The sequence below is a fragment of the Elgaria multicarinata genome, chromosome 18 (genome assembly GCF_023053635.1).
Source record: "Elgaria multicarinata webbii isolate HBS135686 ecotype San Diego chromosome 18, rElgMul1.1.pri, whole genome shotgun sequence".
NCBI lineage: Eukaryota > Metazoa > Chordata > Lepidosauria > Squamata > Anguidae > Elgaria > Elgaria multicarinata.
In genome coordinates, this window is record NC_086188.1 from 531578 (window position 1) to 550756 (window position 19179).

Here is a 19179-nt window from a genome sequence, read left to right on the forward strand (position 1 = left end):
CAGCCCTGACTCTTAGGTTGTACCTTCCCTTAATGTTATTTTTCTTATACAAACGTTTGATTACTTACTTAGTGCATTTCTAATCTGCCCAATATCGAATATTCTCTGGGCAGACTACAGCCATAGACCGAAAACGCTCCTTTTACGCTTTCATTAGGCGTTGAGCTCCTAGGCAGTAAAATGGCCTTTCGGGGATAGACTAAGAATTTTAATGAGTGAATTCCTTTGTTTGATTAATGAACTTGATTTATTATGTATGTTCTTTTTGCTGCCTTTATTTTGTTAACTTTATTTCAAAATAGAAATAAAATTTCATGAAATACAGGATTGAAAACTTGAAAAAATTCAACCGATTTAGCATGGCAGAAATTCATGTATGCAAATCTCTCATTTAAGGCGTAATCCTATGCATGCTTAGACAGAAAAAAGCACTACAACTCCCAGCTATCCACAGTCAGGACACATTGGGACTTTTTTCTGTCTAAGCATGCACAGGATTACAATTTTAAGTTCCTAGTTGATTATGTCATGCAGGTACAACAACTTTTCAAGTCTTCTGCCTTCTTTTGGCAACGTGATCTAGAAAGTACCTTAAATGATTGACAACTTAGGGAAAAACGACAAAACACTTACTTGGTCAGGAACAATAACTTCTTTATTTAAGTCTCTACTTCATGTGGAAGCATGATAGTCCCACTTCCCCCAAGATTAAACTTTGGCAAAAATCACAAACAGAAAATAAGCAGCCGACACAGAACAGTGAAAATGCCAACGGTCAGGACGCCCCCGGAACAGTTCTGCTGTCAGGCAAACACACGTGGGAGCCTTGTCTGGGCTACGACGACTGGGACGTGGGTGTGGGTTCCAAGGCAGGCTTATCGTGTCAAGAAAGCCCCGTCACTTCTTGACTTCTCCGAGGTCTTCAATGCTATCGTCATCCACCTGCGAGGCACAAAACGGGTCATCCGTCGGAAGGGATGGATGGCAACCCAGGGGCCATTTAAGAAGCCGTAGAAATAACCAGAGCCCCCACCCCACCCGTAAAAGCGTCGGAGCAGCTTGTACGTTCTCGTTTATAAGTAAAGGGGATGACCTTTGGGATTATAAATTAAAATACGATGAAAGATTGCAATACAATACAATGAGTATATAGCGTGGGGATAATAGCACTTCATAATGAATCCTTAAAAGTCTCTTATTTTTATTTTCTTTAACAAAAAGCATCCATGCAAAGTTTCTAATCCTCATAAGGAAAAAGATCTAGAGCTGGTCAGCCTAGGCACCATCTCTCTCACACACAAATGCATACAGATTACACTGACTGGGTCCACACAACGTGGCCACCCATCGTGGATAACTAGCCTGGGTGGGCTGGTAAGTCATCCAGTCCCAGACCTCTTTCTGCAGGGTGGCTTATTGTGGGGCAACAAGCCACCCTGTCAACCCATAGCTTGTTCCTGGACTTGTTCAACCCACGATGGGTTGGTGTGTCATCCAAACTTGGGAAAGCTCTTTCATCATGGGTTATGGTGTGCACTTTGGAGCGGCTGGCCACTCATTCAACACCCTTTCTTTAAAAACATTTTCGGCCCAAGAAATCTGCACAAATGCGGGGGGGGGGGGAGAAATTTGCAGGGTGGGCTGTCATGTTGTGCGAACCACCACCACCCCAATCCCGTGCCTGAAGTGTCTTGCAAAAAGGAGTGTTCACAGTGCTCAGTAGTTCAATTGGGTACAACAGGACAGGGGATGAAATACATGAAAATTAAACACACACACACACACAAGCATGGATAAATAATTCACCTCAGGCCACTTTTCCTGGATGACATCAATGATGTCGTCTGTAAAGTCCCCCTGAATGATGATTTCATCCTCTCCCGTAACTGAGGCACCACAGGAGAACTTCTGGGCAAAGAATCTTTGTGCTTCCTTAAGGTCTATTTCTGTTTGAGGAAGAAAACCCAGAGATAAAAGGCAACGCCCCTCTCCTCTTCGCTGAACTTCATTCATTTAATGCCAACCATGGGAGAGGCAGTTTACACCGGAACAGGAGCAAGCGAGGCAGGAGGGCGCAGCTGGGCATTTAGGCCGAGGGGGAGAGGAGGGGAGGGGAGGGGTGACAGGTCTATTTCAAAGTAAGTCCCTTTGGGCAACTTCAGGCGGTCGCAAGCGAGGAACCGTCGTGGCTGCTCCCCCACCCCCGCACGCTGCGCCCCCAACCACCGCTCGCGTTCTCCCCGCGCTGCAGCACAGGCTGGCGCGAAGTCCAAACCCGGCGCATAACCGGGGGGGTGGTGTTTCATGCCCACCCGACAACCTCTACTGCACATTGTTCCGACAACACGCCAGCCTGCGCTGCAGCGTGGGGAACCCTGGCAAGGGCAGCTGCCTGCGTGAGGGGAGGCCGTCCTTCGCTCACTCACCAAACGTGGCGAGGCCACACACTCTCGTGACGTATTTCTTCTTTGCCCTGGGTATTTTCGCTATCGTGACTTTCTGAGGTACGGTTTTCTTCTTCTGTTTTATCTGACCTCTTCCACCTGGGGGGCAGAACAGAGAACAACGTCAGACAAGTGCCACCTCACAGGCAACTTTATCCCTCACAGCACACAAGCAGGTGGGCCAGGCGTGGGAGTTGCCAGGCCCTCTGCCGGCCAGGTGCCAGAGGACCCTCCGTGGGCCCTCTCCTCCCTCGGGGATTCCACCTTTTCACCATCATGGTCACCAACCGCCCCTCCTGCTCCTCCCCCCCCCCCATGGTTGCCACCACTTGCTTGCTTGACCAACAGGGAGCCGGGGGCTGTGGGTCAGCTGCTGTTCCTCCACCACCACCACCACCATTGTCTGGCCCAGAGCGAGAGGCAGCTGACCAAGCAGGTTGCAAGGAAGAGGAGGAGCAATCCCCAGGGTCTCTGGTCTGTGGGGCCCTGCTGACATGTGGGCTCTCAGCAGGTGCCCAGCTGTGCCGACCCTTGACACCAGCCCCGTCCTCCACCCTGGCACAAAATGACTGACATCAAAGCATAGCTAATGACCTTTAAAACAACACACACACACAAGCAGGCATCCAGCCCTTAGAGAACACCTTGCCTCTCTTTTGCTTTTTCTTCTCTTCCTCTTCGCCGGTTGTCCCTTGACCTTCTCCAACTCCAGATTCTTGTTTTGGAGAATTCTCTAAATTCGGATATAAATAATAACATCATATAATAGTCCACGATAACCTTGAGAAAGGAAGAATGAAAGGCTAATGAGGCTGACCCCCTCATCAAAGCGAAGGATTGAGGGACTGAAGAGGAATATAGGAGCAAATCCAGGAGAAACTTACATTGGGAGTGAAATATGAGAAGTAGAACAGTAGTTACTACTGGGATGAGACTCCTGAAGGAGTTTACGTGCAGATATAGTCAAAGCTCGCTCACAGGCTGACAGCTCAATCCTCCTCCTTTTGAGGCCCACGACAAACTCCCATAGATTTTATTCTCTCTGAGATTCTGCCCCCATTTTCTTCTCTGGGGCAGCACAATCCTACGCAGGATAAATCCCACTGACTACAACAGGGCTTACTCCCGGATAAACGTGTACAGGCCTGCAACCCGTCTTGCCCTGGAAACCCCTCCAAGATCTCCTTACCTACAGTAAGCTTTGCAAACTCGTTTGGAAAATTCTTCTCCAGCCACTGTCTGCACTTTGCCACGTCAGGCATGTATTCGCAGTACTGGGAAAGAGACACAGAACAGATCTGTTGGCTGAGGGGACCCTTCCGCACGCACAGACTCACCCAGCAGCCTTTGCAGCCATGTCTTGGCTCAGAAGGTGCTAATACACAGGCACGCGAGTCTGTACACGGCGCTACTGCCCAGTTACTTGAAATGCCCCACCCCACCCCCGCCCACACAATTCTTTCTATTTCTGATATTCAAACTGCAAGAGCCGCTGCGCGTGGACCCAAAATGACACCACACGCACATACAACGGAAAGAGCAGCAGGCTTACTTAGGGGAGCCTCACGGCTTGCAGAAATGCAACCAATCTTTTGTGGGGGGGGGACACAGGTGGGGCAGGGGCAGAAAATAACCCAACGAGGGCTGACCCTGCTCAGTGTTCATAGAACGTGGGGAGGGGGGAATGGCAGAAACCCCAGAGAGAAGGGGAAAGGAACGGAGCAGCTGGGATCCTGGACAGGGAGCACTTCTATACTGCAACATTTCATTGCAGGTCCCACTTGTCTCTATTTCCCCAGAGACAGCGGTATAGTGGTTACAATGCCAAGCTAGGATTAGGCAGGTCCAGAAGGCCTCCGCAGCCCATCGGAAGACACGCAGCGGCGCTGCGGAGCGGAGAAGCGGCCCTTCAGGCACCCTGGGCCATTCACACACACGCAGCTAGGCGCAAAAGGAGGCAGGGGGCAGGCCTGGTCTCCGCGTGAAGCAGGATGAGCTGGTTGAGTTCCCAGGTGACAGAACATCCTCTACCACTTCAGGCTTCCAGTGTGGGGGTCCCATTTTGGAATACTCCCCTGTGTACACAACGCTTTGTGAGTGGGAAACCAAGGCAGCCGGAAACAAGCCAAGCTAGACAACATCCTAGTTCTTTACTTGCGGGGAGCTTTTCTGACAAGGGGAGCTGGAAAAGAAAACGGAATCCATACCGGGGCGTTGAAGTGGTACAGTCCACTCTGCCCCTTCACCCCGTGCAGAGCAAATGTAAACCTTCAAAATGAGGGCTACTCACCTCTGTTGGCAATGAGCAGACTGGGGAAAGAAAAATAAAACAGATCTTTTATTAACATTATAGATTCTCTATATGTGTCTTATTTTAAAACTTTCAACATTTCTAACATAGCGTATTAATTCCTACTATAAAACTGTATTTCGTTGCCCACACGGAGGAAAAAAATTGCACGGCAAATTTAAATTGTAAAAATGACATCACCAACTTCCTACAAAGCTACATCGTAGGAAAGGTGTGGATTCCCCCACCCCACCCCCTCTCATGAGCCAAAAGCATCCAATTGTTCGTTCTAGAGTAACCCAATTCCTCCCCTGCTCAAATTTGTTTTTATTGTTAAAAACAAAAAAGTAAAGTAACATTTATACAATAGGAATAGTACTACTATACTGTTACATCTCGGTATTTATAATAAATTCAGGCTGCAGCTTTAAGCCCAGTAAACGGAGAGATCCCCACCGGCACGGAACCCCGCAGTGGCAACCATCTCCCCACTCCGCCCACCTGGCACCAACATGGGCCACATTTCAGGGCCAGGTGAAGGCTGTCCTCTGCTCCCAGGCATGTCAGCTGTCTTTATCAGGTCTGTTTGATTGAAATTTTTTAGCTGTTTAAATTGTATTACATTTTGTATGTTTACACACACACACACACACACACACACACTGTGTTTTATGGTTTGCAATTGTATTTTACGGTTTGTAATTTTTGTGACCCACCCAGAGAAGCTTCGGCTATTTGGTGGTATATAATTGATGATAACAACAACAATACATATTTCATTTGGGATCCTCCTTGCAGCTATGCCAGAGGAGGAGAGGGGAACAGGGAACGCAAACTGGGCCTCTGCGGCAAAGGCTTTCGTGGAGATCAGACTGGCTTTGTCCAGTGCACAAGAGAGCTGAGGCCCCCAACAATAATAAACGGTTAGGCTTTCAAGTCTCAAAAGACAGCTCTTTGTCCTGTAAATAACGGACAGTTCGCCCTCTCTCACAGGCATATGTGAGGAACCACCTTGACAGAAAGTAGATCGTTCACCATCATTCCGGAGCTAGTGTTATTTATTCCAGCCTTCCCCAACATGGTGCCCTCCAGATGTGTTGGACTAGTCTTCCCATCACCCTCAGCCAGAATCCTGCACTAGCGGAGGAGTCCAAGAAGGACAAAACCTGGAAGGGGGGGCACCCAGCCTGAACACAATGCAGAAAGAGTTCTGAAAGGCGTCAGAGGGAAGAGTTTTATCTAAGCCCAGCGTGCGTTTCAGAGACAGAAACCTCCTTCGCCAGGGACCAGGTGATAAAACACAAATGCTGAGAACCAGCCGAGGGCACAAATCCCACGAGGACAGTCGGCAGCCTCTAAACAGGGAAGGCTGCTGAATCTCCTGTGCAGGGAGGCTGGAACACAGGAGACTCCTGGAGCCCAGCTTACAAAGGCGGCGGCTTTTCTGCAGACGCCACAGCTTGTTTTCAGCGTTTGCATTTTCCAGGGCTGCCCCCGGCAAAGGAGCTCTTGTCCCTGGAACACATTGGGCTTCAATAAAGACGCTTCCCTTGAGCTCCTTTCAGACCGAGTCCCTCATCCAACACACCTGGAGAGGGCCAGGGGAGGGAATGCAGTGCTAGAGCCCCACCGCCCTTGAGGACTTGCCTCCACAGTAGAGGACGCGGAGGGGATAGTCGGTCTCCGGGCGAGCGCCGCACCTTTGGTCTCCTCTACAGTCCAGGACTGCCGTCTCCGCTGCCTCCGTGGCCATATCACAGCGCTAGGGAGAATCACACAAGCGTCAGGACAAATTTCAGGCCTAGAAACTGATGAAAACCATGGCAAGGTACAGCCTATCCAAGACCATGGCCACAGGCCCCGCCCCAAATCTCATTAGGGAAAAAGATGTCTCTGGGTGGACGCCCCTTTGAAGGCAGACGAGGGGGTCACCGCTGGGGTCCGAGGGGGGTGGGGCGAGGGAACGGGGGTTGTGTCAAGGGTAGGACATCAGCTCAGCAGGCTCTGAAGACCACCGGTTCACTGCACTTTGGAAGGCAGAAAACGGGGCCTGCTTCAAGCACCTCCTGAAAACTCCCAATGAATCACGCCGCCTGCCTCTTACCGCTCCTTGTATTGCTCTGTATTATTATTGTAACTGGAATGGCTTTTAATATTGCATTTCAAATCTGATTTTAATCATTATAGGTGAACCACTTTGGGGGTTTATTATATTACGTGGTACAGAGGTATCATAAATCAGTATAATCACCAGTTAAAAAGAGCGATGGGCATCAGGTGATGGGGGACGGGGCATCTTCCTCTCACTACCGGTCAAGCCACTGTCAGTCGAAGTCGACTAGACCTTCCCCCGAACCTGGCGCCCTCCAGATGGACAGGACTACAACTCCCAGCATCCTCCAGCTGGCTGAGGGATGCTGGGAGTTGTAGCCCCACCTATCTAGAAACAAGGAAAAAAGCCAGGCCTGCGTGGATCTGCCGCAGGGCCGCCTTGAGGGGGATCAACCTGGGGAGGGGGGGGGCTGCCTGCCTACCTGCCTGAAGAAAGCCGGGTCATTATTGCTCGGGGGAGCGGGGGGGTGCACAGGGGAGGGGCGGAGCAGATGGGACCCAGCTGCCCTGACTGAAGCAGCCGGGGGCGGCGGGGAAGGGGCCACGTTTTTAGGGCCCGGGGGGGAGGGGGGGTCAGCGAGGGAGGGGCGAGGCGTGAGTGGGGGGAGGGGCGCATCTCTTACCCGGGGGGAGGCGGCTCAAGTCTCGGCGGGGGGGGGCGGTTCCTCCTCCTCCTCCTCCTCCTCCTCTTCCTCCGTCTCCTGTCGTTGCCACCCGCCGGAGAGGCACATGCAGCCCCAGCAGCCCCGCTTCAGGCAGCAGCAGGAAATGTCGCGAGAGCGGGGGACTTCTCGCGAGACTCCTGCCAGAGTTGCCTCGGCGGAGGAGGAGCGAGGGAACGAGAGGCTGAGCCGTCCAGGCCGCCGTACTGGAGCAGCCTTCTTGGTCTGCGGCAGCAAATACGCCCAAACAACATCAATAATAATGATGATGATAAAAATAAATAAATAAATAAATAAAAAATACATTTTACTCCGAACTAAGCCCCCACCTGCGTGCAAAGCGCAGCAGGAGCTCCGGCTCTTCAAGCGTTAACCCCGCGCAAGGCGCCCCCTCCCCGTGTCTGAGCCCAGGGACTTGCCGTAGCTGCGGAAGTGCTGCTTGCACCATAGAGACGAGGAAGGAAGGGCCGTGTGGTCGACGGGTGGCTCGCGGGGCCAAACTACTTACGCACGCGTGCGCTCCTCTCCCGGTGCCGGGCTGAGCAAGTGGGGCAGCGATGCCTCGCTATGCCCAGCTGGTGATGGGGCCTGCGGGGAGCGGGAAGGTGAGTGGGGGCCATCGGGGGAAGCCTTGTGGCCTATGGAGGCGCTACGTTTCATGGGGCGAGGGTGGACTTGAGGGTTAGATATAGTGGCGTGGCGTTCCACAGCCCCCAGGCTAGCCTTCCCCGGCCCGGCACTCTCCAGCCGGGTTGGACTGCAATTCCCATGATCCCCAGCCAGTAGTCCAGCGCCTCTGGAGGGTGGGAAGGCTGCCTCGGGTCGTGCATTTAGACTCTTCGTTAAGTTGCTAATCGATTACTCTTGACGATATTATTATTATTCCTAGCAGTACTGTTTATTAGCTCATTTATTTATGTTTAAGGGTTCTAAGCCACCCTTCAATATAAACATTTTCAGCGTGGCTTACACAATAACAAACAGACAAAAATGGTGGTAATAAACCGTTAGAGCATGAAACGAGGGATGAAAAACTGGCAGCTACAACATGGTCACAGTTTAGGCAAAACTTTAGAAATCTTGACCTGGTGCTGAAATGAAAGCAAAGTATCTGCTAGGTGAGCTTCCCTGGCAAGAGAAAGGCAAAAGAAGGTGCCACCACTGAGAAGCTCTTCCCCCCCCCCAGTGGCCCCCGCCCTCCCCAGCCCCATCTCGACCTCACCTCAGGGGGGCAGGGCATGCGGGCGAAAGCTCAGATTATGGCACGTGGGCGGACAGAGGGAGAGACAGGCGTTCCTTCAGGACCTTTGCAAAGATTGGTTTTGCACCTTTCTGTTAAGTTAATGACCAGGATGGCTTATGTAAAATTTAAATAACCAGTACAAAATTCAGTAACTTTTTTTTTAAAATGGCGATGTATCCCTATTATATACGGGTGACTCAATAGATGTGGTGGTAGATCCTTTTTCCTAGGGACAAGGAGCACAGACTGCTCAATACTCTTCTCTGTCCTGGAAATGAAGGCACCATCACTCCGTCGGTCCTCAGAAGACACGGTGGTGCTGCAGCCCGCTGCTCCAGGCGCTGTTTGCTTGTTTGTTAATGCTCTGCATTTCCAATTCCAGAGCACTTACTGCTCCACCATGGTCCAGCACTGCGAAGCGCTGAACCGTTCCGTGCAAGTGGTTAACCTGGATCCGGCTGCAGAACACTTTGACTACGATGTCATGGCAGGTAAGGTCCAGGCTGAGGCCGGAAGCCTCTGGCCACGTGAAGGGTCGCCTCTCAGCATCGCCCCGTCCAGGAGAGGCAGTTGTTAGAGCACTTCGACCTCTGTCAAATGTGGCTTTTGGAAAAGGGAAGAGCCAGTGTGGTGAAGGGATTAGAATGCTGGGCTGGGATTGGGAAGAGACGGGTTCGAGTCCCTGCTCGGCCATGAAGCTCAATGGGTGACTTTGGGCCAGACCCCTTTCCTCAAAGGGGAGTTGCTCTAGCCTGTCCATCATTTCGGTTTGGGCCAGGCGGGCTGGGGGTGATGGGAGTTGCCATCCAGTGCATCTCTAGGGCCCCCAGTTGGAGAAGGCTGAACTAGATGGATCAGATCCAGTAAGGCATCTCTTCGTTTTAAGACTATTTCAAGCCCAACTGTCGTTTCCCCTTCCGTTTCAGATATCCGTGAGTTGATTGAAGTGGATGACGTCATGGAAGACCGTTCGCTACGGTTCGGCCCCAACGGCGGCCTGGTTTTTTGCATGGAATACTTTGCCAGTAACTTTGACTGGCTGGAAGAATGCCTCGGCCACGTGGAAGATGATTATATTCTCTTCGATTGCCCAGGTAAGCAAAGAACAGCAACTTTGAAAAGCAGCTCAGCACGCAAGAAAGAGGCGGGAAGCTCAAACGCCGGTTTGTTTAGCTCTTCTTCCTCTGGTCTGACCTGGTCGTCAAGGCTCCAGAAGTGCAGCGGCTTGGGGGCAGCCTTGCCTTTCTTCCTGGCAACCCCCTGACCCTGGAGGCCAGCACAATACTATGAGGTGTAAGACTTTGTTCCGTCTGAACATGGGTGGGATTGTGCCCTTAGCGTCTGCTATTTTTACCTGCTATTTCAGGCCTTGATTGCCGTTGCTAATATATTATTGTCTTTATTGGTTTTCCGCTATGTTAATTTTATGGAAGTTTGAAATAAATCCATTTTATGGATGTTTGAAATAAATAAACTTGTGTGTGCTCCCTAGGTCAAATTGAACTCTACACCCACTTACCGGTAATGAAACAGTTTGTTGAACAGCTGCAACAATGGGAATTCCGGGTCTGTGGAGTCTTTCTCGTTGATTCACAGTTCATGGTGGAATCCTTTAAGGTATCTTACAATTACTAACTCCCAAAAGCAGCAGCAGGTCCTGAGCTCATATGTCTCAGGGTCTGAGCACGGCTTGACTACTTTTTGTGTCAGGTCTTAGCAAACTTTCCCCCCCTTTTCCCTCTCTTCTGATTCCCTCCTTGTTTTTGTGTCCCCCCCTGCTAGTTTATCTCCGGTGCCATGGCGGCCCTCAGTGCAATGATCTCCTTGGAGATTCCCCAAGTCAACATCATGACAAAGATGGACTTGCTAAGCAAGAAAGCCAAAGCAGAAATTGAAAAGTACGTTTGTGAAAGCTGAGGCGCCTGGCCTTGACCCAGCTGAGACCGCATTCCAAGGATGCCTTCTGCTCCTTTTTCTCTCTCTTTCTGTGTCTTGCTGTATCTCACCATGGGTCTCCCATAGGGATGTAAAGGCCCAGAAAAACTGGGGAGCAAAAACTCATGGAGGCTGCATGGGCCAGAGGCGGGATACCCCCTCCTTAGATGATAACACACCAAAATGTGAAGCCATATTTCAAAGTGTATGGATGCCCACGTAAGGGACAGCTAATATGAAGTCCTTGTCGGAAGGCTGCATTTTAAACCTTAACTGGTATCTTCTAGGTACCTGGACCCTGACATGTATTCTACGCTGGAAGATTCTACAGATTTGCTCAAAAGCAAACGATTTAAGAAGCTGACGAAAGCTATCTGTGGGTTGGTAAGTGGTCTTTAAGATCCAATGTAGAATTTTTAGTTAGATGGTTGGCTGTTTTTGGCAGACCAGCTGATATGTTAAAATGTCCACCCAATAGCCCAACGTGCTCGTAGTGCCATCTTTACACTCGGCCTGCTGGCTTTCATCGTTGGGGGAATCTGTTGGGGGTGTAACTAGCAGATGGCTTTTACAAACTTCCTCAGACTGGTGTCCTCCGGATGAGTTGGACTGCAACTTGGTTTGAAATTGATTTCAGGCACTGGCTTGTTCCAAAGCTGGTAACCCTAGTTTCTCGGTTTGGATGAAACTGGAAACTGGTTAATTGGAGACCTCTGCTGGCACTCAGGTATGCCGTCAAGGGAGAAGAAACAGGGCTTAATAAGACAAGATGTGGCTTAATAAGCCGAGATATGATCATCCACATCAAGCCATTTTTTATCAGAGTGAACCACATTGGCCTTTGTGTGCTGTTCGTTTTCCTTTTATGGCAATCTGTGGGTGCTGGATTTATTTACTTATTTATTTATTACACTTATATACCGCTCCCATAGCCAGGGCTCTCTGGGCGGTTTACAGTATCGTCTCACTCACTATTGCTGCGCCTAGGCATAGTCTCTCCCCGCCTCCCAATCTATTGGCCACCTTTTCAGATTGACGACTACAGCATGGTCCGGTTCTTGCCATTCGATCGCTCCGACGAGGAGAGCGTGAACATCGTCCTGCAGCACATTGACCTCGCCATTCAATACGGGGAAGATCTGGAGTTCAAAGAGCCAAAGGTAAAGGTCCTCCTGCAAAGGCTCATTTCCATTCAGTTCAGGACTAAGGCCAAATCTTGAAACATTGAAGACAGCAAAAGCTACTGTGGGGCAGGGCAGGGAGTGAGGAAGAACCGCAGCTCGGTGCTTTGCATGTGGGGAGTTCCGGCTTCAATCCCTGGCAACTCCAGTTAAAAAATTAGATCTGGAAGCAGGTGAAATGCAAGGCCCCAGGCTGGAGAAAGCTGCCCTAGAGTTGACCCCAGTTGGAGTAGACAATACTGCACGATTTCCATGGAGGCAGATTAGAATTGCCAAGGAGGCGCATTGAAAGGACACCAAAATAATGCTTTTGAAAAACATTCAAACCAACCAATCTTCAGGATTGTGGTTTTTAAGGGGGGGGGGGATCATAACATGGTTTTTCTTCTTATCAGAGCTTGTACAACTGCCCAAGCACGCAGTTAGTCTTAGAGAACTCTTGTATTTTTCTTCCCCACAGGAAACCGAAGAAGATAAAACTTCTGCTTTTGATGAATATTTCCAAGACCGAGTGGATGAATGAAGACTTCAGGATTGGTTTCTTTTTTGTTTTAAAAAGACTATAGGTTTTTCTATGCATTGTACTTTAAAATATGCAGACTGCTTGATCAGTCTCCCGCAGAAATTGAACAATGCACTTCTTTCCCCCTTTGAAGAGTTTAATGTAGATAAATGGATAATGACATTTTGTACAGTTTTATTCTTTGAAAAAGTTAGTCATGAAGTCTGAGAAATAAATTATTGCGCTACTACTTATTGCTTGGTAACTTTCTAAGCTATGAAAAGCAGGAGAACTTCTTTTGTCCTTGTATATTTGAGGTGTTGGTGTGGTTTTGTTTACATTGGCAGCCAGAGCCAATACGGTCAGAGTTTGTTCTTTATTTGGCACTGATGGAAATGCTGCAGCGCGAGGCTTCCTGCGTTTTGCCTTAAAACCTTTGCCAAGGGGAGCAGCCCGAGGGGCAGGCTGGTGCCTCCGAGGTCAGCGGATGGCAAATCTTCTCTGGGCGTCAGGGGCTGTCCCCGAGTGCCCTTCTCCGCCCTACTGACAGCGTAGCCCCCAGCCCCCACTGGGAAGCGTGAGGCGGCCTGTCCAGTCGCTTCTATCACAGCCCGCTCCCAACGCCACTGCTCAGCGCCCCGTTAGCTTTGCCCTCCACGATCAAGCAGTTGCCGAAGTAAGTTTTTGCCTTTGCCTGGGAACCCGGGGTTGATGGCGGCACGCAGAGCGCACATCACACCTGAGGCTGGACCATGAAGCCAGAATTGCCGCATCCAGACGTGCCTCTGGCCCCAAAGCTGGAGCACCGAACCTCTTCCAGCCCGAGGGCCCAATTCAGCCTGCGTTGCCTGGAGCCGCCTTCCACGGGTGGGCTTGGCCCCCAGGCCTCAGCCCCCGCTCCTCCTCCTCCCCTTCCGCTGCCCTGGGAGACCCCAGCTGAGCCCCACTTCTGCGGGCCGGGGCAACGGGGGGGGGGGGGACAGGGAAGGTTGTTGCCCAGGCCGGTGGGGGCGCCTAGCAAGCGGAGCCCCTTCGGGAAGCCCCTGCCTGCCTGCCTGCCTGCCTGCCTGGGCGGGGGGCGCTCCGTGGCCAGGTTGCCTCCCCACCACCCGCATCCATCCATCCATCCCCGCCCTCTGCTGCCCCCTGCTGGCTGCTCGCCGCCAGGGCCGCCCCCGCTTCCTGCCTCGGGTGGAACAGGAAGGGCTGCGCCGTCGCAAGAGCCGCTCGAGGGGTGGGAGGAGGAGGAGGAGGAGGAAGGAAGGAAGGAAGCAAGGAAGGGGAAGGAAGCGCGGGCTGCCCACGGAGCGTCCCCAGCCCGGCTGCGTCGCTGAGTCGTCGAGCCCCCCTCTGCCCAACATGCCGGTGAGAGCAGGGCGGGGGCGCCGGGGGGTCCTCGGGCAGGGCGGGGCGGGGCGGGGGCGGCTGCCAGGCGGGGAGGGGGCAGGGGCAGGCTCCGCTCCTCTCCTCTCTTGCCCCCATCAAGGGCGCCCTCCGGAAGCCTTGGACTACAGCGCCCACGAGCCTGGGCTGGCAGGGGGTGATGGCGTTTGTGGTCCAGCGCACCTGGGGGGCGTGGGGGGGAGGCTGCGCTCCCTTTCCTTTCCTTTCCTTTCCAAGGAGGAGGACCAGGACCAGGACCCCCCGCGGCTTCCTCCGGCCCTCTGCTCGGCTTCGCGTCAGCGGCGGCGAGGAGGAGGCGAAGGAGCTGCCTTATATGGCCGCCGCCGCCGCAGCTGCCGCCCGGGCTTCGAAACCCGCCTCCCGGCTCAGCCAAAGGGCTTCCTTCGGCCTTGGATTGGGCCCACGGAGCAGCGAGGGCTCGGGCCCCGGCCTTCCCCGCCAGCTGCGAGGGACTACAACTCCCAGCATCTCGGCCCACGGGCTAAAAGCCAAAACATCTGGCGGGCACCAGGGCGGAGAAGGCGGGGCTGAAAGCAAAGCTGCCCTTTCAGGAGGGAAGGCCTGGCCAGCCCTGGCTCTGCGGGGCTTTGCCTCTGGAAGAGCCCTGCCCCTCCGGGAGGTTCCTGGAAGCCGAGGGCCGCCCAGCCTGGGGCCTTCCAGAGGCGTTGGACTGCAACTCCCATCATTCCCAACGGGAGTGGCACTCTAACACCTGGAAGGCACCGAGTTGGGGGAAGCGGAAGCAGCTCGATGCTCTGGTTTAAAATGTCTAAAGAACGCTTAGTTCCCTTGTTGTCCCGTGTAAATCAGTCCCCTTGATTCTCCTTGGGACCTAAAAGACTGGCTCGTGGGGAGGGTTGCTCTACTCTGTTGCACGGAGCTTGGCTCACTTTCCTGAATGACCTGCCTCCAGTACTCTTCCTGGTAACTTAATAAAGAGCACTTTGTATTCCACTCCGGAGGTCTGCACAGTATGAGGCGAGCTGTATGGGTTGATCCTGCCTGGGTTGAGATAGGACTTTTAGGTCATCTTCAGAGGGCCTTCTCAGTGGTGGCACTGAGTTTGAATGTACCCAAGTGGGTGGCACCCCACTTACGGAGCAAACTCCCCAAAGAGCTTCGCCTGGCACCTTTTCAGTGCCAGGCAAAGGCCACTCTTTTCTCCCAGACAGCTTAGATACCCAGCTGTTATGGCTGTTCTATCGGTTCCTGAACTGTTGATTGTTTTATTGTCTGACACCCTTCTCTTCTCTGTGACAGGCGTATCATTCTACCCTCATGGATCCGGACACCAAGCTGATTGGGAACATGGCACTGTTGCCTATTAGGAGTCAGTTCAAAGGGCCGGCACCCAAGGAAAGTAAGTGTGCGGTGGTCAATCTATAAAATACGATATACTGGAATATTCAGCCATTTGCGTGCAAAAGTACAAAACAATCCAATGATAAAAATCCCAGGACCCAACTTGGTGCTGAAAAGAGAGTTCCAAATTCCCTTTCTCTAACAAAGGGCTCCAGGATCAGGCAGATCAACTAGTCCAGCCTGTAGCTGGTGCAGCTAAATTCCACCCCCCCCCCCCATTAGTTTCACTGTGGGAATGAAATATAAACCAATAAGGCTCCACCAGGCCTGTTGTTGGAAATACACACACACACACACCCCGCAAGTACAACTCAGCACAACGTTGGAAGTGGAGTGGCACATCCACCAGTTCACTCACCCACTGGAGGACTGCTCTGGAGGACACCTTCAGGAGATAACATACATTTCTTGCTTGCTTTCTTATTATTCCAACTACACTGTACTTCTCTCTTCCTTGTTAGCAAAAGATATGGACATCATAGATGAAGCCATCTACTACTTCAAAGCGAACGTCTTCTTCAAAAATTATGAAATCAAGGTATGACCTTTTCACAAAGCCTCAGGCCTGTTTCTTGCCGCAGCTGCTGCAGGTAGGCCCTCATCACCTCTGGAAAAAAAGGGAATCTATTTTAAAATGCTTGCTGAGCACCACAAGTAATAGATCCCCAAAAGTTCCCCCAAGCGTCTTCTTTGGCCGCTGAGAAAAGCTCCGTCTTCATTGGGTGGCCTTAGGGGTTCTACCCTCTTTAGGGCAGGTGGGTTTTTCCCACCCTAAAGGTTTTTTGTACTCTGCAAACCTCAGAGCTCTCCAAACCTAGTGATACCCTCCTTTTGTGTCTGGACAGCGGCATTTTGGGTACGTTAAAACCAGCATTCACATCCTGAGCTTCGGAAATAGAAATAGGGGTAGAACTTCTCCCCTCCGTTTGCCTGCCTAATCCCTTTTTAAAGCCATCTCAGCCCATGTCGAGGGATGCTGTGAATGCATCATGCATTGCGTGAAGAACGGCTGCTGCCGGTCAGGGTTCTTAGACGACTTCAAGTTCTAATAGTACGGAAGCAGGCGTATCCCCTCTGTCTGCAATATGTGTGAAACTGTTAACCTCGATCACCCTTCTGCCACCGCTGTCTTTAGCCATCTTCCTCACGGCTTTCTTAAAAAACAAAGTTGCTCTAAACCTGCTGATGATTTTCCTTGATTCGCTCCCTGGCCGTTCTTACCTGACCCTCAGTTGGCCAATTGACTTGTGGTGAATTTATAGATTGAAAGCAGGCCTGTGCTAACCGCCCTCGTAGCTGTGTGTGTATCAGCCTCCCCCATCCTGGCATCCTCCAGATGTATGTCAGACTACAATTCCCGTCATCCCCACCCACCAGACTCAGTGGCTGTACTGACTGGGGAGAGTTGGAGTTACAGTCCAACACATTTAGAGTGCATCAGATGTGCCCTTTAGATGGGTCTTGGGGAAAGTGTACGCGTGCAGTGGTGGGTGGTGGTGGGGAGATTTTAAGTCTTCTCATCATCTGACTTATTTTTAGAACGAGGCTGACAGAACCTTGATCTACATAACGCTGTACATCTCCGAATGCTTGAAAAAGCTGCAAAAGGTAATGGAGCTGGCGTGCGTGTGTTTATGGTGCGCGAGTTTAAAGGATTTTTTAAAATATTAAGACCTAGTGCAACGCTACAAAAATGCTGATCACTAAGGCCATCATAGTTAATGTAAGAAGAGTTCAGATGCTGGATCGGACCCAGGGTCCATCTGTTCCAGCGCTCTCTTCATACCATGCTCAAGCAGCCATCGACCAGGGACCCACAAGCAGGACGCGGTGCAACAGCACCCTCCCGCCCACAGACTTCCTGCCTCGGATACTGAAGGTGGCACAGGGCCATCAGGGCTAGGAGCCTGAACACTTTTCTTTATTCAACAGCCAGAGATCCCAATAGCAGATATTCGGGTGGACCTTCTGCTGTTTTAGGGTAGTTCAAGAGTCTCCTCCTGCATTCCGTTTAGTCTTCTGTCTTTGTTTTCTTCAGTGGGTCATGCGTGCTCATGTTTTCTTTGCCCCCAGTGTAATTCCAAAGGCCAAGGTGAAAAAGAAATGTACACTTTAGGAATCACAAATTTCCCGATCCCTGGGGAGCCAGGATTTCCGCTGAACGCTCTTTACGCCAGACCCAGCAACAAGCAGGAAGACGGTAAGAGGGCTATAACAATGAGGACTGCATGCTTGAATCCGTGGGTTGACCTTACGGTCAAAGCCGGTGCCACTCAGTCTGATGGAAGAAGCAGGTCCACGTGCACAAAGGAACGCAGGAATCGGCTTGCTCTATAGGAGTGACCCACCCGGGTAGCCCCTGAATGAGCGCTCTGCCCCTCTGAGCTCCCACACTTATTCAGGCCCGCTGCAGGCCTGGGGGTTCGTTTGTTTACTTGGCCCGACAGAGGAAGCCTTCAAAAGGGTAAGGAGCAGCGCTTGCTCCCAATGCAGGCTGGCTGCTGAAAGCACTCTTTGGAAGCGGGACCCAGGGCAGAATTCAGAGCAGCGGCTTGGCTGAGGACGGGAGGGAAGCCCTGAGAGCGATGACCTGACCTTAGCTGGGCCTTTCCTCTCCTTGTTTCCAGAGGTGATGAGGGCCTACCTGCAGCAGCTGCGGCAAGAAACAGGCCTCAGGCTTTGTGAAAAGGTCTTTGACCCCCAGAGCGACAAACCCAGCAAGGTAAGACGCTGTTTCCGTCAGTGGTGAAGCAGACTGTAAACTGGGGGGGGGGGGATGTGCCTCCTTTATGTTGTTGTTTCTTAAAAGAGAAACAACATTTGTCAAGTAACTTGTACCTTTAAATAGAAGTTTATAAATTGCTTCAGTTGCCTGCAGTTGCTTATTTGTAATTCATCATCACACTTTTGTATGTCTCAGGTTGTGAATAAGGGATATGAGTGATTCCCCCCACCACCACCTACAGAAAAATAAACTGCCTTGTCTTTAGTGTGTGTGTGGGGGGGCGGTATTCTGTTCATATACCCATCACATCTGAGTATACTTATGGTAATGCAACCTAAACCCCTAGATTGGGTGGCATCATGTATTTTCCCACATGGCTGCCACCAAAACCAGAAGCCCTGTGTTTAGCTTTTCCCCTCCCTCCTTCCCATAAAGTATGTTGTGGATTATAAGGGGGAAACGAGAGGCAGTGTGTGTGTTTTGGGCAGCAGCAGCAGCAGCTCTGTTTCTGTCAAGTCTCATTCTGCCAACTTGACACTGTCAAGAAAAAGCATCAATACCCCAGACCCCATGAACGATGGATGGGAAGCCATCGCCCTGCATTTCCCTACCTGTGCCGGCCAATTAGACGCAGCAGGGAAGCTCCCAGTGTGATGGTGTCTGTCAATGGGTGGGTTTCATTTGACGTTGCAGGGAATTGGGTTAGAAACGAATATGGGGGTGCCATCGTAGGTTGCCACCCCGTTTCCTCGGTAAAGACCTCTTGCGCCCGCTGTTGATGTCTTGTGTCCGCTCCCCTTTGTCTCCTAGTGGTGGACCTGTTTCGTGAAGAGGCAATTCATGAACAAGAGCCTGTCAGGACCAGGGCAGTAAGGAGGAGCGAGCAGCTGTTTTGTCCAAGCACTTTGCTGCCGGATGTATACAATCTTGCGTCTGTGTGAATATATGTTTTCTACCAAGAGAAGCGCTTCTGTGGTGGAAAGCCAGCAATGGAAGGAAGGGTGGAGCCAGAATCATGTGCAAATCTTGTTGAGCTGGAGCTTGATGATGGGGGCAATAAAAAATGGGTTCCAACATGGCTTCGTCTGTACTTTCACCTGCCAGTCGCACATGTCTCAGCCATAATCCAGAGCAGGGTTGGGCCAAAGGTAGATCTCCAGATGTTGGGCCTTCAACTCCCAGAAACCCCTGCCGGTATGGCCAATAGCCAGGAATGCTGGGAGTTGAAGTCCAAAACAACTAGTGGTCTACTTCCCCCACCCCTGATTTAGAAGTGTCAGACTGCCATGCTTCAGATAGGGCTAGAGAGCCTTTTTTCC

At 51.5% G+C, this 19179-nt stretch overlaps 3 protein-coding genes across 3 annotated transcripts; 2 read left to right on the top strand and 1 right to left on the bottom strand.

Annotated features, from left to right (window-relative positions):
- Positions 1–633: 633 nt before the first annotated feature.
- DENR (density regulated re-initiation and release factor) lies at positions 634–7626 on the bottom strand. Its single transcript, XM_063143922.1, has 8 exons — positions 7470–7626; positions 6382–6496; positions 4735–4754; positions 3634–3718; positions 3094–3177; positions 2427–2543; positions 1807–1946; positions 634–942 (listed from the first exon to the last, which is right to left on the bottom strand). Exons 2-8 carry the CDS (start codon positions 6485–6487, stop codon positions 898–900), a joined length of 597 nt encoding a protein of 198 aa, XP_062999992.1. The 5' UTR covers positions 6488–6496; positions 7470–7626; the 3' UTR covers positions 634–897.
- A 377-nt stretch (positions 7627–8003) lies between these two features.
- On the top strand, positions 8004–12619 carry GPN3 (GPN-loop GTPase 3). Its single transcript, XM_063143921.1, has 8 exons — positions 8004–8113; positions 9134–9242; positions 9678–9845; positions 10244–10368; positions 10534–10649; positions 10974–11070; positions 11718–11846; positions 12328–12619. Exons 1-8 carry the CDS (start codon positions 8066–8068, stop codon positions 12388–12390), a joined length of 855 nt encoding a protein of 284 aa, XP_062999991.1. The 5' UTR covers positions 8004–8065; the 3' UTR covers positions 12391–12619.
- A 1010-nt stretch (positions 12620–13629) lies between these two features.
- On the top strand, positions 13630–18934 carry ARPC3 (actin related protein 2/3 complex subunit 3). The gene is made up of 7 exons (XM_063143924.1): positions 13630–13734; positions 15034–15133; positions 15597–15673; positions 16675–16743; positions 17209–17335; positions 17763–17857; positions 18671–18934. Exons 1-7 carry the CDS (start codon positions 13729–13731, stop codon positions 18731–18733), a joined length of 537 nt encoding a protein of 178 aa, XP_062999994.1. The 5' UTR covers positions 13630–13728; the 3' UTR covers positions 18734–18934.
- The last annotated feature ends 245 nt before the right edge of the window (positions 18935–19179 follow it).